Source organism: Bicyclus anynana, chromosome 8 (genome assembly GCF_947172395.1).
Source record: "Bicyclus anynana chromosome 8, ilBicAnyn1.1, whole genome shotgun sequence".
In the NCBI taxonomy this organism is placed as follows: Eukaryota; Metazoa; Arthropoda; class Insecta; order Lepidoptera; family Nymphalidae; genus Bicyclus; species Bicyclus anynana.
The window spans coordinates 9,757,893-9,775,219 of NC_069090.1; the positions used below are offsets into that span (position 1 = coordinate 9,757,893).

Below are 17,327 nucleotides of genomic sequence, written 5' to 3' on the forward strand. Positions count from 1 at the left end.
TTACCTCTTATTATAAGTTTAAGAATCGTCATCAACCCATATTCGGCTCACTGCTGAGCTCGAGTCTCCTCTCAGAATGACAGGGGGTTAGGCCAATAGTCCACCACGCTGGCCCAATGCGGATTGGCAGACTTCACACACGTAGAGAATTAAGGTAATTCTCTGGTATGCAGGTTTCCTCACGATGCTTTCCTTCACCGATTGAGACACGTGATATTTAATTTCTTAAAATGCACACAACTGAAAAGTTGGAGGTGCATGCCCCAGACCGGATTCGAACCCACACCCTCCGGAATCGGAGGCAGAGGTCATATCCACTGGGCTATCACGGCTCTAGTTTAAGAAAAATTGTACCTAAATCGCCCTTTTCTAAAGGAAGTCTTACTAGATCATCATTAATTATTTATGCTCGTCGTAAACAAAACAAACAAATTAACATAGCAAAAAATACCTGTAGTAGGTAGTGACAGTAAGCCAGGAATGTGATTAACAGACGGCAACACAAGGTTTCTATATTTACACGCGGACGGACGATTAAAACAACTGTTTGTGAGTCTAACTGCCTGGTTAGTCCAGTGATTAGTGTAAGTGGTCTCAGTTTATTAGGTCTTGTTGTCTAGGGTTCGAGTCTGTGGTGGTTTTAGATTTTAATAACACAGGAAAGCTACATTATCAGCGAGTAACATGTTATCCCCGTATTCCCGCGGGAATCGAATAATATTTGAAATACTAATAAAATTATTATCCACGACATTGTTCAAAAGTGACGATGTGTACCAAAAAATACATGAATTAAGAACCTCTTCCTTTTTTTAAGTCGATTAAAAGTAAATTTTTGAGCATAGACACATTGTCTCCATTAAACATGCAGAACATTACTTTTCTTCTGCACATTCTGGTTTGGTCAACAAGGCTAGTATGCTCGTGGCCCTTCCGTGTAACCGTTAGGTCAACCACTTCCATGCGTTAGATAGTTCTCCTTGAAAAGTAAATTTGCGAATACCCGTTTTGATAAAATAATTATAAACGGTCAAACATTTTGCCCAAAATTGAGTTAAATCTGCTCTATAATCTATGTACAGCATCTACGCAACGCGGATTTTAATGCGGTTTTTATCATTAGTTAAAGAAGGTTTATACAAAAGAACCGTAATTAGTGTGAGTCCACTACTTTGAAATAAATAAGTTCGCGTTTTTGAATAAGGAATGATGACATCATCATCATTCCTTATAATGGATTTTATGATGATAACTAGCGGATGCCCGCGACTTCGTGCGCGTGAAACACAAGGGGCTAAAAAGACCCATTATATACGAGGTATTTTTAGGGCCCGAGACGTAAGGCGAGGGCCGCCTAAATAGAAACTGAGTTTATAATGGGTTTAGCCCCACGTGTTACACTCTGCTTTTCACTACGATTGCGAGAAAATAAAATAGTTTAGTACAATATTCAATGATTTATTTTAATTGAAAATTAAATGTACAAAGTCTACAATTTTGGATATTAAGGGAGATGCTTTTATCCAGTAACATAATTTCCGACTACTGTGAAGATGAATAATGAGTATGCGAGGCAAACGTGGGTGATAATAGTTTAAAAACCTTCTTTCGTAAGTGAATCCATTCGTTGTTATTTTCTCCACCTATTAAATTTTTCGTAGGTAAGTACCTATTTAAGTAAATGCGTCTCGACTTTGATGGTAACAGATCGAAAAATTCATCCATCTCCAAATTAGGCTTACCATTCTCACTAGATAAAGACAACAATAACAATTATTGTTGAAAAATATGTAAGTTACGGTCACAAATTTACAATGAATTTTGGACAAAAATCAAGTGTGTATTATTCACGCCAATTGTTTTTTAAATTGTCGCTTTTTAATTTTATTTTTTTCACATGACAAAAAGGCAAAGGTATTACACCGTAAAGGATGTCCCATGTCTTCAAATCTCGCTCTATTCGCAATTCAATAAAAATTAAATAAAAAAATGAACGCATTCCACAGACAAGAACGCTGCATTTCATTCCAATTTAAAGTTTTTTATTTATTTTTCAAAGCAATCAGGGCCTTACCTATAATGATTCTATTTTCGAATGAAACCTCCTCCGTTTTATAGTAGGCTAGTACTTGGGTAGTACTCGTAACAGACAAGACTTAAAAAAAACAAAATTACTTTAGCCCCTAGAGGCTGAAATGCTTGTTTAGCCCCACTGTGGAGTGGTAATATGACAGTGTTTTTGAGCAAGAGTAGTGAAAAATATATTATTAGGATCAATTACTAGGTAGAAGTGTGCGATAAGTCTTAAATTGAACCTCGTATGCAAAACTTACCATATAAATCAGTATTAACACTTCCTATCAGAAAATACGTTCATGAACAAACAAAAAAAGTAAACAATAAAATTTTCCGTCTGAAAATGTTTAGGCTAGACACTACTATATTTAAGCAAAGTTACACTAAACAAACACAAATAAAACACCTTCTATGTAGGTTAACTATAAGTAGATAGTATGTTCATAGGACTTGTTTTACTTTGCACTTTGAAGTTCTAACAAATACGCATAAAATACGTTTAATATACGTCCGTATACTTAAGTGTACTGTAAGAATGAAGTAGGTAACACTAGCAGTAATACTGAAAATGTTTATAAGTACTTCCCGCTACTTCGTATCAACATTGGATACTTTCCAATTGTGATTTGTAAAATGTAAAGTCGTTACTATTTCTGAACCTGTTTAACATCACGTGTTTGGAATAGTAATTCAATGTAACCTTTTTAATTTTCATCGCTTCGGCTTGTTTAACGTTGATTGTTTTACTACAATAGTGTCTAGACTAGTCGTATAACTCGTATACCTATTACATTTCGACTAGGGGACTTCAAAAAAAAAGGACCCTATCATTATATCCATAAAACGAGTCGTTGCGGTTACAAATTCCCGTAATAAAGACTGTTTTATGCATACCACGTTTTGTTACTAGAAAAATCCAAAAGAAATATAAAAGAAAAAGAAATATTTCTCGAAACTCCATCATAATCGGATCAGCTATTTTAGAGATGAATCGCGGACGTAATCTTCATAGCAGACGGAAGTTTGGCGCGGATCTATAAATTACTAGCGGACCCGCTCAAGCTTCGCTTTGACTTATTAATTTACTAGCGGACCCGCTCAAGCTTCGCTTTGACTTATTAATTTATTTATTTGCACTTCTTCCCTATCCCTACCTTACACTACCCTACTCCTACCCCTACCCTACCTCTACTCTACCCCTACCCTACCCTACAACTACCCTACCGCTACCCCTACCCTACCCTACGCTACCCCTACAAAAAAAAAGTCCTATGTCCTTCTCCTGGCTCTAAACTACCTCCCTGCTAATTTTCAGCTAAATCGGTTCAGCCGTTCTTGAGTTATAAGTGGAGTAACTAACACGACTTTCTTTATATAGAGACAAATAATTAGCAATAAATTAAATTTGCGACTATAATTTGAGATTTAAACTATCTCTCAAGTTGGATCGAACTGCACATGGTGTGCGAATTTTATTATAATCGGTTAAGTGGTTTAGGAGTCAAAAAAATGAAAGAACCAACCAAAATAAATCTGGCGACAGACAGACGGACACACAGACAGCAGTGTCTTGGTAATAGTACATTGAATATAGGGTAATAGGGTTCAGTTTCACTCTTGGGTACAGTACAGAACCCTAAAAATTACAAGTAATAGTATAGTAATAGGTAGGTACTCACATTATCCGGTACTTCCAACATTGCTGGCGTCATTTAAAACCCCATCAACGGTACATCACGAGTTTTATCTGAAATGAATAAAAAACACTATTAAATTAAATGCAATAAAAAAATTATTTAAAATCCCTAATAAAATCATGTGTAAATAAAAAACGGATTTAAACGGACCGAGTCGGAGACACCCGGTGGTCAAAACCGGACTGCCTCCGGATTAGTGTGGCTTAGCCTTAATTTTCTTATACCATCTGTGAAACGTATTAATGGTATTAACTGTTACCGTCAATGTCAAAGTCAAATATATGTCAGTTATGTCAGTGTCACACAAATTCACTAATGGTAGCTGTCAAAACCTGAGTGTAAATATTTATATTGTTTGTAATTAGTTTAACGTTATTCATTACAATTTATAAACTGAAAAATAGTCTATTTTCACATGAAGTCATAAATTGTGAGTCCCAGTATATGTAACATCACGAATGTAAGTATATTAATGCTATTTTTCTTGGGTGTGTTAGTGGTAGCTCATGTCGCGATTGTTTTATCAAATAACATGATTTATCCCGTAAAATTACTTGATATCTACAAAAATCCAAAAGAAAAACGAATCTTTCTCATTAAGTATATATTATATACCTTGAAAATAATAGATAAAAAGTAGGTAAATGCTAAAATGCTAAAACGACGACTATACTGTATGTTTTTGTCATGTGCGAAGACTACAATATAATTTTTCAACATTCAAACTCAATGATAATTTTATACTATAGATTGGTTATGTCCCTACAAAATCAGCCCAAAAAGTGATCTGAATTTAGTTTTCCACTAAACACACACATGTACAATTCTGTCTTTAATTCCATTATATATTTATGTATATATAGTTTTTACACTTCCTGTACACAAAACTCAACTTTGTAAATGATATTTATGTATTACTTGTTACAATAACGTTCATTGTTTAATAAGCGTCTAATTGAAATCAAGTAAATTTTTCACATTTGTCTGTCTCAGTTTTGATGTTACTGTCCCATCTCTAGTATAAAATCTCACTCAACAATCTTGTTCAAACTCAAGTAAAATGTCATCGATTTACAATCAAAATTAATTATTAATTGAATATGTATTTGATGAACTTCTGTTTCGAAACATTTTGTATTCCTATGTTTTTTGTCTTTTCTTTGTGCTAAACCAGCAAAATGCAGATTGCTTCTTATTAATAAGTTAATAACCAACTGTCATATGCAGTAGAAGTATGTGCAGAGGCATACCAGTTTAATAATTTACTTACCTTACCTTGGCCTCACTAGTTCTTTATTAGTATGGGTATGAAAAAATTATCTAGTAGGGTTCTACCAAATTTGGCTGGGCAGGGAGAAAAACACGAGCAGAGAAGATGATCATCGATCTTACATATGGGTGGAGATTCCCTGGGCTCTGCGCTAATTTTTCTCTGTCACACAATTAACCATACACCTGCTCGGTGAATCCATGTAATGCTAAGATATTAATTTCATAAATAAATCTTAAATACATTTCTAAAGTAGCTGTAATGGTTGTCAACATACTAATTTATAGTTCCTGACCTTGCCTGCGGTTTCACCTGTGTAGATTCCATTTCAATATGAAACAAGTTATAGCATGACAAAAGGAAAGGACTAATTTTTGATTTGTATGGGCTATGAAGGGTGTTGTTGGTCAGAACTCTTATGTTTTCTCTATCCTTATACGCTATTTTGGTATGAATGAATCATACATACAAATTATTATTATGTCTTGAAAATCATTCAAATCTGTTCAACTCTGTTAAGATAACAAACTTCTAAATATACAAACATTTATATGCACATTGGTGGAAGAAAAAATATATATTATATAAGAAAATATACTCTAAAAATATATACGGTTGAATTGAGAAACCTCCTCCTTTTTTTTAAGTCGGTTAAAAAGTGAGAAATAAAATTGTTCCTATGTCCGTTCTATTGATTGGTTTGAAGGTGGTGCTATGCAATAGGGTCTTAAAGTTAATTTTGTTTTTTTTTGTTCATTCATCATCATTAACAACCCATATTCGGCTCACTGTTGAGCACTCTTCTCAGTATGAAGGGATTAGGCCGTAGTCGACCACGCTGACCCAATGCGGATTGGCGACTACACACACACAGAGAATATAGAAAATTCTCAGATATGTAGGTTTCCTCACGATGGTTTTCTTTCACAATTTGAGATGTGATATTTAATTTCTTCAAATGCAGATAACTAAAAAGTTGGAGGTGCACACCCCGGACTGGATTCGAACCTAGACTCCCGAATCCAAGGCGAAAATCATATCCACTGGGCTGTCATTGTTTTTTTTTTATTTTTCTGTTTTTACTGTGTCAGCATAATGACCAAAAACACCGCAGTATGGGCAATTTCGTTCAATTGTGGTTGTTCAATTGGGACTAATCTGGAAGTATGGAAGAGTTTCAAACAAAAAAATAATTTCAAAGCTGGTAAATAAATGAAGAAGTTTTAAGAACAATCATAAAAAAAACATACCGTTCAAATTGAAAACCTCCCCCTTCCTGTCCCTTTTTCCTCGGTTATAAAGTATTAGATAGAAAATAACTAGAACTAGGTTATCTCAAACTATTATCATCATTATCGAGCGGAGCCACAGTCAACTGCTAGTATGCGCGTAAAGTAAAAGTTTCCGCCTTACAAAAGATGTTAAATAGTTTAGCTACTGGTCTTTAGTAAGTAGATGCGTATTACGAAACACGAAGGTTCGTCGAAAGTGGCCCTGCACTACTTTCTACTGTGACTGAGAACTGTCGTACTAGATGCCTCTTTAGCTGTGTGCCAGAGCTTCCGTGTGATGACATCTTTAGAAAATTGTTTATACACGCGTGTGGAATTGAATATTTGAATGTGAACACTATTTTTTAGGGTTCAGTACCTGAAAAAGCAAAATATGAAATCCGTATAGAATAACTTTGGTTTATTGTTTGGTTTGGTTTTTTTATTTGGTTTATAATATATTTGGTTGTTTAACCATTTTTCTGCAGGAACGCCTAATGTTAACGCGTAAAATCATCAAGTCTGTAATAAGTAATGTTACTTTGACATGAAGATCAAAATCCAATCAATCTAATAAAGATCTGGTAGAAATTGCGCATAGCAATGAGGCCTCTTTGCATGGTAATTCTTAGTTTAAATTATTATTTTTAATGTTTCATTTATTTTTGTATCTTTGTGGGCAATAAAGTATTTCTTCTTCGTCATTAGGAGAAAATTCGAAAACCGAAAACTTATTTACAGTTGGTAAATTGACTGCGGCCTATATCGATGTGTGGGTACAACAAGTTTACAACGTTCTAAATTTAAATGCAAATGTGTACGGAATCCTACGTATGTGAATCCGTCTCGTACTTGTCCCGTATTTTCATTTACGAAAACCTCAACACTGATTTCCTTTATGTAGGTAATATTAATTGAAATTTTACAACAGTGACGAGTCACCGCTTTAGTGTGATTCCATAAGACCAAACACAAGCTGGGAATCGAATCCAAGACGTCACAGCTACCTGGAGCAACGCGTTCGAAATTGCGGTTCAAAAGTACCTGATTGTGAAGCAGGAAGAAACAAATACAAGCAAAAAGTAATATTGCATCGCACCAATTCGATAGATAAATCGATTTATTTCGAAAATAATTACGCAGTTGAAATTACTAATTTATCATTAAAGTATTATATCTGCACGTACCTAAATATCATTAATTATTATGAAAGTTAAATAATCAAAAATTAATAAAATTAAAGTAAGTTTTTATGAATTAAAAAAAAATACCATCTAATGGAAAACCACCGCCTTTAAATATACGGTATGGACGTTGGAGATAGGTGCTAGAATGGCGACTCGGCATAAAGCGCAGTGTTGGTTGACCCCCACTAGGTGGACTGAGGACATCAAGCGGGTTGCAGTTAGCCGCTGGATGCTGGATGCAAAACCCTGGTGTTTGGGAGTCCATGCAAGAGGCCAACGACTATCAGTAGATGTCCATCGGCTGTTAATGATAATAATGATAAACAGACCAACACTTCGCGGGGTATGCCAGGGACGCTTTATATCGATCAACACGCCAAGTGTTTTAACCTTCAAAGGGCCTAGTGGCAGTTTGATACTGTTACCATCACGTTAACGTAAACGCGAATTTCTAAGGAATTGAAACAGCGCCATCTAGTGGGACTACTGCACAACTGTTTCAATTCCATATAAATTTTGCGTTTACGTCAACGCGATAGCAACATATTGAAAACTCCCACTAGGCACACAGTGCTTGTAATCACATCACAAAGTCCACAACATCGCCCTTCATACCGGATCAACTACCTATGCTTTGCAAGTCATTGCTTGTCAGCAGAATTAGTACGGCAATGGTACTTCCGCGTAAGACCTTTGATCAGTGCCAGATTTATCATAGAAAATGATAAAGCTAAAGCTAATAGGGCTGTGAAATAAGGGGCGGCATACCTACATAATATCTTCCTTAGCTCACCACTGTTAAAGCCTAGTTCGGACTACTTTAGCATTTTAGTCGAGTAGCTTGCAATTTCATTAAGTAGTGCAGGGAACTTAAAAACATACCCAAAAATTTGTAAAAATAATCTAGAAATAGTATAGTAAAAAAATTCTCTAAAAAAGGGAATTAAAGGACAACCACACAATGTATAGGAGTTTAACCCACTAAAAAAAATTCATTTGCAACAATATATTATACTTCATTTTATTGGATTTTGTGTACTATTAAATATATAATACCTTTTAACCCTTTATAACTAGGGGTATAATTATTTTCAAATTACTCCGAGGTGTAATATTATTATGTGTTTTGACAGTTTGACAGTGTTATGATTGTTTATTTTTACATTTTGATCAGACTTCGCTGCTCTGGATTCTAGTCATTTTGAACCTAAAGTGATTAAAATAGAATAAAAACGCTTTAAAGGGCTCGAACCCAAGGTTGAAATAAGATTTTTAAAAAATAAGTAAACAATGTCTGCTACGAGGAAATAGCGTAATGGATTTAATTACTTTTTTTGGCAGATTTTTATTCCGGAGTTTAACAATGAAAATGGTTTATTAAAAAACAATTATTTAAAATTTGGCTAATTTTAGTACATTTACATTTTCCGCAAAATTCTGAGTTAGGACTGGGTCAGAATCTGGCATTCTCCTTTATTGTGAAAAAGTCTGTGATTTTAGAGCCTAGAGGTTAGTAGCCAGTAGGGGCACAAAATTATTACATAAATTTAATATGAAAATAGCTTTGGGTTGGTAAATTTGTAAATCCAGCACTGCCTTTGTCACAAAAATCTCTAAGTACTGCTACTAAAGAGCAAACATTACGGAGATACCTGTAGATGTGAAATAAACATGTACTAAATAATTGGCATTCGGTAATCCTGACATTTCGCACATATGTGTCAGACTCACCAAGGCCAACAATGGTTTCTTTTTGTAAAAAAGTTCCTTTACATCACCTAATAGACTACAAGCCCTTGAACAAAAATTACCTATGTAATGAACCAACGTGACAGGGCCGGACCGTCCATACGGCGAACGGAGCGGTCGCTCCAGGCGCCAAATCCTAGGGGGCGCCGAAATGGTAAAGACAAGATCGAAAAGAAATTTATATATATATATTATTCTACGAACTTTTCAAACGTCCCTAGTATATAATGTTAGGAGCAAACAGGAAAGGCGCCATAATTGGATCTCGCTCCATTCTAAAATTCACCTCGGTCCGGCGCTGCAACGTGAAAAACGCTTAGAAGGCTGTTACTGTATCAGAAAATAACTTTGAGCACTATGCCTATGCCGTCATTTTTTCGGTACAGTGGTTACGAGAAATTATTAGTGTACGGTAGTAACAAAGATAGTGTTAAAGGTGATTAAAAATAAATGTCGAAAATCTTAGTGCCGTACTAAAATGGTGGTGCCGGAAGTCAGAACAAATTTTAATTCGTCGACAATTGCAGAAGCAAAATAGGTCATTTATTACTGTACGGCATTTGTGCAAATCCTTTTGTACACAGATACTTTACCCGTAAACGCCGTACATATTTCCAGCGCAGGGGTCGAAATATAAGGGTCGCAAGCCTTACTCTTCACTCGCGTACTCATCTGTACCGATCAGAAATGACGGCATAGTGCTCAGAGTTATTTTCTGATATAGTAACAGCCTTCTAAGCGTTATTCATGTTACATGTAATTTTTGTTCAAGGGCTTGTAGTCTATTAGTCCTTCCCTATATTTAGACAAATTACTCATCAATATCTTTGATGTTTGACCAATACAATTATTATTTATTAGTCGTCGCTCCGTAGTTTCAACCGCGTAGTTCCCGTTTTCGTGATAATACGGGGATAAAATATCACTCACAAATAACGTGGCTATCTAGTGGTAAAAGAATTTTTAAAATCGGTAGATTCAGAGATTACCGTCTACAATACTACATAATACATAGATTTCCTATTTTCATCAAGAGATCGTTTCATGAGACAAAAAACATTTATTTGATTAGATTATATTATGATCCAATTAATTTATTATTGAATAGTGACGAATTCAAGCGACATTATATAAAAAATCAAATATTTATTTGAATAAATGAAATGTTTTACTCCGAAAAGAGTTCTCAGGTATGTTTAATATTAAGTGCTGCAGAAAAACTAGAAAAAACATACTCGCAAAAAGTGCAAGAAACATACTCATTAGATATTTTTTGTCTGTGACTGTAAAGCCACGACCTCTACAGTTTTGTTACAATCATAATGATCAATTTTTACAATCATCACTATTAATATTTATAAGAAACGCGCTTTAGGGTTCCGTAGTGAAAAAAGGTTTTTTTATAATAATTTTGCTATGTCTGTCGGTAAGTTTTAATTTATTCTGAAACTATTTTGCCATTTTGTGTATGTTTGTTAAATTGGGATTTGAAAGTTGTATGGAAGCTGGCTAAATCGATTAGCCGTTATTTTTTTTTTGAAATCGCGGCCCACTACGAAAATGGAACAATGACAATCAAACAATGTCAAGTAACATGGTACCTCTAAATTATCACGTTACGGAGTCCTTTAGCCATAGGTACATGCGACTTTTATCGTGCGCTGCGATTTCCAAAAAAAAAAAACAAAATTACAGCGAGACGCCAGAAAGGTTCAATGTCCTTTAATACAGTTATGAGATAAATTACCGGTATTCAAAAATAATAAAAAAATATATATTGGTGAGCTCATACAAATTACAAAGTGAGTGTTGATTTTTTTTTTCAACATCTTTCTGAGCTTGTGTGACTTTACTCTCGTGTTACTAAATGTTAAATACTACTACAAGTATGTGGATAAAGATTTTAGTATACGGTAAGAGAAGCATTTTGAATTATGTAATTTATTATTGGCATTATTTCTACGGAACCCTATTTTACGTGTGTTCTGAATCGCGCTTAGCCATGATACTTAATTGGCATTACTTTTTGTGACTTTTTAAACAATTATACGAACAAAAGATAAATGAAAATGTATTTGCCTCTGCAAACTAGAGGACAATCCCTCCTACACGTGGTCACGATCAGTTTATAACTTTATACATTAGGATTTACTTATTTTATTTATCTACTTCGTTTGATAAATACCGTTATTTTTTATTTTCGAATTAATTATTAATAGCAATTATTTGTAGTATGTCAAGAAGCTATGTGCCAACTCAAGAACAGATAGAAATATTGGTAGATTTCATTGAGAGGAGACGTTGGCTTGCCACGGGACACGCCAGAACTACTCACGCCAGACAGCGAACGCGGACTGCCTGGCAAGACATTGCTCAGAAGCTGAACAGAGTAGAGTGTGGCTGTCGGAAGACTTGGCAACAGTGGGCTAAGGTACCTAGTATTCGTCATAGTACAGCACTTTTCTCTTCACGAGAAATTTCGTTGGTCGCATGTTAACAGTAAAGGTCGGCCACGCGAGTTTTAAAACAGATGCAAAAAACGTATGCATATTTCAGAACTCAAGGTCAAGGGAATCTAAATGTATAGGGTACATTTCGTTGACCCAGAACTATGAGACGATTAATAGGGGAAAATCTAAAAATTATACATTAAATGTAAATCATAAATATATCTTTAATTTAAAGTACGTAATCAAGTACAGAACGTTTTGTGAGTGAATCCGTCTTTCACTTGGCCGGTTTTTTTTGGTCGTACCATATATGGTACATGTACCATATATATACCTCTGGGTCTAATTGTATCTTACTTTTTACTTTTCAGTATTGGAAAGATAAAAAGGGTGCTATCAAACGAAAAGTGATGCAAATGCGTACAAACAGAACACAGACTGGAGACGACGGGTCCGAGGAAGTGATCGCTCTATCTACGACAGAGAAACGCATGGTTGCCTTGATAGGGGGGAAAGTTTATGCGATTAGCAATAAAGGAGAGGACAGTGATCCGTTTACTGTACGTTTGTATCGATGTTTTTACGCAAGTAGCTTTGTAGTAGCTCTCTGTGCCCAAACTCGTTTGGGGATGTACTACCCCTACCCGTACTTATTGTCCCTAAGCAGAATAGCTGTGAGCCAGTATGTAGGGTGTTATTGCCATGATTATAGTCAACAACATCAAACAATAACCAACAATAAGAGGTCTGTGTAAAATGTGTCATAAAAAATAAGTAATTTATATTAAATAGATACGGTTTATCGATTAAACTTTACATTAAAAGTAGTTGCTTAATTAAGTGAAATTTACATTTTCATTTTAAAAATTTGTACATTTTACTTAAGTAAGCGTATAGAGTCTTAATGAAAATATTATGTCATTAATTCTCTTAATATTTTGAAGCTTGGTGATTTGAAAAACGCTTTTGTTTTCAGAACTTCAACATTGATGGAGAAGTGCGTGAAGAGACAAAGCCATTCGATATTACCTTTTTAAATGTGAGTGATATTTTAATTTGTTATAATTCAATTTTTATAGACAAAGTTAACATCGTGGTACTTTTTGAGATACCTAGTTCTTGTTGTATCTTACAGGACCCACCCGCGGGATCCGATAGAACAGATTACGACCAACACATGCCAAACAGTCCAGAATTGGTGAGAAACTTATCATACTAATATTTTATTATTTACTTGAAGACAGCTTGCGGTTTCCCGGTTACGGTTTCTGTGAGAATACGAGAATAAATAAAGCCCATGACACTCATAAGTATCGCCGTTGAGGTCTTATGTTAGTATATGAAGACGACGATTGTATTGCTATGTATATTTATTCTTTCACTGATTATAATAATTGTAAAAGGATAGAAAATAAAAGCTTAACAAATAGATGAAACGGTGTGGAATGAAGAACTGGTTAAGATGTAATGGATGGGCGAAACAATATATCCACGCATGCGCGGTCGAGGGAATTCTAAATATGAAATGAATCTGGAATGTGAATGTAGATGGCCTAACCTGAAGTGGGCGAACGAAAGAGTTCGTTCGCCACATAAGTAACATGGCTTTCTATTTGTAAATGAATTTATCAAAATCGCTTCAGTAGATCCAAAGATTACCCCTACGACCCCATAAACTCACAAACTTGTAACTATTTATAATATTAGTATAAATCATGTTCCACTTTTGGTACTTCAAGTGGACCATTTTTTTGATGTACCATCAATTATTTCTATTTAAAAAAAGCTTCACTAAACTACATATTAAAGTGATTTGGTTGAAAATTTGTTACCTTCTCTATCATGTTTAAACTACAGATAAAATAAGCAAATTTGATAAATTTTGTAAACGTACTCTTGTTTGTAATGTTTTGTAATCGTAGGTTATCTATTTATTTGTTCACTTCTTTTTTACGATTTCTCCGTCGGTCTGTCTATGTTCAAGCTCTTTCACAAAAACACAGGTTTGAATATAATCTTAAAAATTATACTGAGTAATAAAGTCAATGGCCTGTTATTGCTGTAGGTAGCGCTTTTAGTTTCAAGTTTAAGCACGATAAAACACGGAATTTACGAATAAACAAAGAGTATTTTCTTCCCACAACAGTCCCCCAAAATTTTTGATCATTAAGATGTATTGTATCGTTAATATATTTTCAAGTAGGGATGTTTTTATAACTTGACAGTGTGAATTTCTAAGTCTTCTATATCTCACTCTGTCTAACACGATACTTTATACAGAGAGACATAGAGACGAAATCAAAACTCACACTGTCAAGTAATGGTAAAAAAAAACAATAATAATTAACTGGCAAAGTTACGGAACCCTCCGTATGCGAGTATAACTTGCGCTTGACTTAAGTTTTACTTGTAATAAAATAAATTGGAAACATTTAAGTACATAATATACATATTAATAAATGATCGCATTTAATGATTTTAATAAAATTAACATAATTATTTTTTTTCGCAGCCGGACGAGAAACCATCAATACGAAGAAATTCTAGACGGAAAAGTGACACACCTAGTAAACAACTTTGTTTATTAGAATTTAATTTGTTTTGACGCATGTATTTTAAATTATTTATTTTAAACTAGATTTATTATCGTCATCAGCCTTTTGAATTTCGCACTGCTCAAATGTTAGTTGGCGTTTCAAAATATTTGCTATGTTTTTTAAATACGATTATTTCCTTTTGTGTGTGAAAATGTGTATCTCGATAGTCCAACGGGTGAAGGACTGAACCTAGGACCTGTTGGGACGTATATCTAGGATTGTTTACTAGGGTGGACGTGGCCCCCAACAAAACAAACAAATTCTATTATTAGTATCATAATAGAATTCCATATCGGTAGCTCTGAGTCCTAGGGTGGGCACAGGTCCATTCTAGGGTGGGTATGGCCCACCAGACCCCCCTTCCACTTATATACGCCTATGGTTAGTAACATCCGTAAATCTCTAATATATAAAATTCTCGTGTCGCGGTGTTCGAACTTGAACTCCTCCGAAACGGCTCGACCGATTTTGATGAAATTTTTTGTGCATATTCAGTAGGTCTGAGAATCGTCCAACATCTATTTTTCAAACCCCTAAATCCTAGGATAGGGTAGTGGTAGGGTAGGGGTATGGTATAGGGATAGGGTAGGGTAGCGGTAGGGTAGGGGTAGGGTAGGGGTAGGGTAGGGTAGTGGTAGGGTAGGTTTATGGTATAGGGATAGGGTAGGGGTAGGGTAGTGGTAGGGTAGTTGTAGGGTAGGGTAGGGTAGGGGTAGAGTAGAGGTAGGGTAGAGGTAGGGGTAGGAGTATGGTAGTGTAAGGTAGGGATAGGGAAGAAGTGCAAATAAATAAATTAATAAGTCAAAGCGAAGCTTGAGCGAGTCCGCTAGTAATGTTATAAAATTTGTTTGCTACGCTTTTATGCCCTTTAACTTAAAACTGATTATCGCAAACTGAATGGCTGTCGTACAGTAAAAGATATAGGGCCTATTACCCAGAAAAATAAAGTTTGTGTGTGCATGTTTGGTATTCTTTTATGCTTTGGCTGAAATTCGGAATGAAGATAGGTTATACTCTGGATTAACATAGGTTTTTTTTGACTCGGAAAATATCGTGGTTCACATGGTATTCATAAATATAATTTGAAGAAGAATAGATAAAATAAATTCTGATAAAAAATTTGTCATTTTAGCTAAACTAATTATTATTGAAACATCCACTGATTTGAGAAAACGCAGTTCCTTTTTTTAGACCCCTACTATTTGCTAGATACTGTGTATACTGTTAATGCATTTCTCAGTATTTTTAAGCTAAAAAAAATATTCAAATGTCAGTGTGTCCATTATGCAAGGACCTCATTGATTACCTACAAAACACTGTATGTGAAGATACAGTGTAATGTGCACGGCAGTGAGGGTATTTCAACATTTTTAATGTCTTGTTTGCAGCACCCCGTCGACATCGCTTGACGACACCTTCGCCACATAGTCAGTGTCAGATGGTGGATCTAACGGAACGGATCATTGCCATCGAAGAGAGACGGGCCGAAACGGAACGGATCATTGCTCAGTCCCAACAGGAACTAGTGGGTGTTCTGAGACAGATGAGTGAAGCGTGGACTATACAGAGTGCTGCGTTAAAAGAACTAGTGTCGAAATTAAGTAATAAATAATATTTATGTACATTTTTTTGTTTTTATTAATTAGCGTATCTACTAGTAATTAAAAATTATTATCACACGCAGGTAGGTACTTTGTCCGGGGAAAAATATTTTTTTTGGTTAAGTAACTTTATGATACAGTATATTATAGCTTCGAGCTTTAATCTGCTACCAAGAACTGCATGAAAATGTGTTTAGCAGTTTCGGTAATTATAGTTTGGGCAAAGTAAAAAAAAATATAAAACAATGTTTGGACCGACAAAGTAAAAAAAAATATAAAACAATGTTTGTTCGATAAAAATTTCAAAAATATAGACAATCGAAATAAAAGTAAAACTCTTAGTCGGTACGAGTGTTAAAAAAAACATGACTATATTGCAGCTTACCGACAGATATAGGAGACAGGAAGGTTATTGAAAACGGCTCTTACATGAACCATGGAACCAACCATAATAATATTATTGTAATGTTAGCTACCTACTGTTGTAATGAAAACACAGTTTTTATAGTTGTGCGTGTCTTCATTGATATTTTTAAATAGCTTTTTCATTCGTCTTCGCTACCGAGAAATACTCCTTGAAATCCGTTACTTATTCCATTCTGTATTCAAGCTTGCCTACTTTGGTCTACAGCTCTGTGTGCACACCTGTTGCTGATTAGGTACCTAAGTATTCGCTAAATCGTCAGCGTTAGCGTTTTCTATGTTCTGTGGGTAGGTACCTATCTTTACACTCCTGCTGATTAGTTAGCTTAATGCGATATCTTACGACTGCATCATCATTTAACATCAGATTGTGACGTTTTGAAAAGGGTTATCTCTGAATCTACTGAGCTGATGTTGAAAATTCTGTTAACAATAAAAAACCACGTTTGGGGGTGTCATAGGCTATGTTTTACCCCCTTGTTCCGGGAACGGGAACAACGTGGGTGAAACTGCGGAGCGTACGCTAGTCTATAATATAAAAATAAAAGTATGAAAAATCTCGAGAACGGCTTAATCGATTTGGCTAATTCTTTTTTAATAATAAAATAAGTATAGAACGTTTCTAAAGTACGTTCATACGTAGGCTTACTCTGACGTTTTATGAAAAACAAATAACCGTACCTTTAAAGGTTGTACATTCGTGTTTTAATTACGACAAAATGTACTACATTCAGTAAACAATACCTAGAGATTTGTTGTGCTTCGTGTATGAAATGCGTTGCTAATCTGGCCATTATAATACTATGAAAATTGAAAAGAAACCAGAATAGGTATACCTAGCATAAAAATACCTTGATGTATTCAGCTTCGACCTAGAATGTTCTCGTTTTTGTTACAACTGTGAGAAATTTCCCTTGGCCAATATATCACATGACTGACCGATTGTTTATTTATTTAAACTAGGAACTGACATATTTACACATAAGCTACTGTTACATATGCTCAT

At 34.9% G+C, this 17,327-nt stretch overlaps 2 protein-coding genes across 4 annotated transcripts in view; one reads left to right on the forward strand and one right to left on the reverse strand.

Annotated features, from left to right (window-relative positions):
* The window catches only part of LOC112053447 (protein orai), a 61,491-nt gene that overhangs the window by 29,681 nt on the left and 14,483 nt on the right, over positions 1-17,327 (reverse strand). Inside the window, exon 2 of one of the 2 annotated variants that reach the window (XM_024092853.2) lies at positions 3,756-3,823. In XM_024092853.2, the coding sequence (XP_023948621.2) occupies positions 3,756-3,788 (33 nt within the window). In that variant the 5' untranslated portion in view covers positions 3,789-3,823. Of the gene's footprint in view, positions 1-2,333; positions 2,566-3,755; positions 3,824-17,327 lie in introns of those variants that run through there. The other variant, XM_024092852.2, reaches the window with a different exon arrangement.
* Positions 4,074-15,921, forward strand: LOC112053448 (uncharacterized). Of its 2 annotated transcripts, XM_024092855.2 has the most exons (7): positions 4,074-4,233; positions 11,483-11,681; positions 12,072-12,260; positions 12,677-12,739; positions 12,836-12,898; positions 14,213-14,267; positions 15,686-15,921. In XM_024092855.2, the coding sequence occupies exons 2-7, from the start codon at positions 11,484-11,486 to the stop codon at positions 15,907-15,909; spliced, it is 792 nt and encodes a 263-aa protein (XP_023948623.2). In that variant the 5' UTR covers positions 4,074-4,233; position 11,483; the 3' UTR covers positions 15,910-15,921. The 2 variants fall into 2 exon arrangements, with proteins under 2 accessions (XP_023948623.2, XP_052739173.1); XM_052883213.1 differs by lacking the exon at positions 12,072-12,260.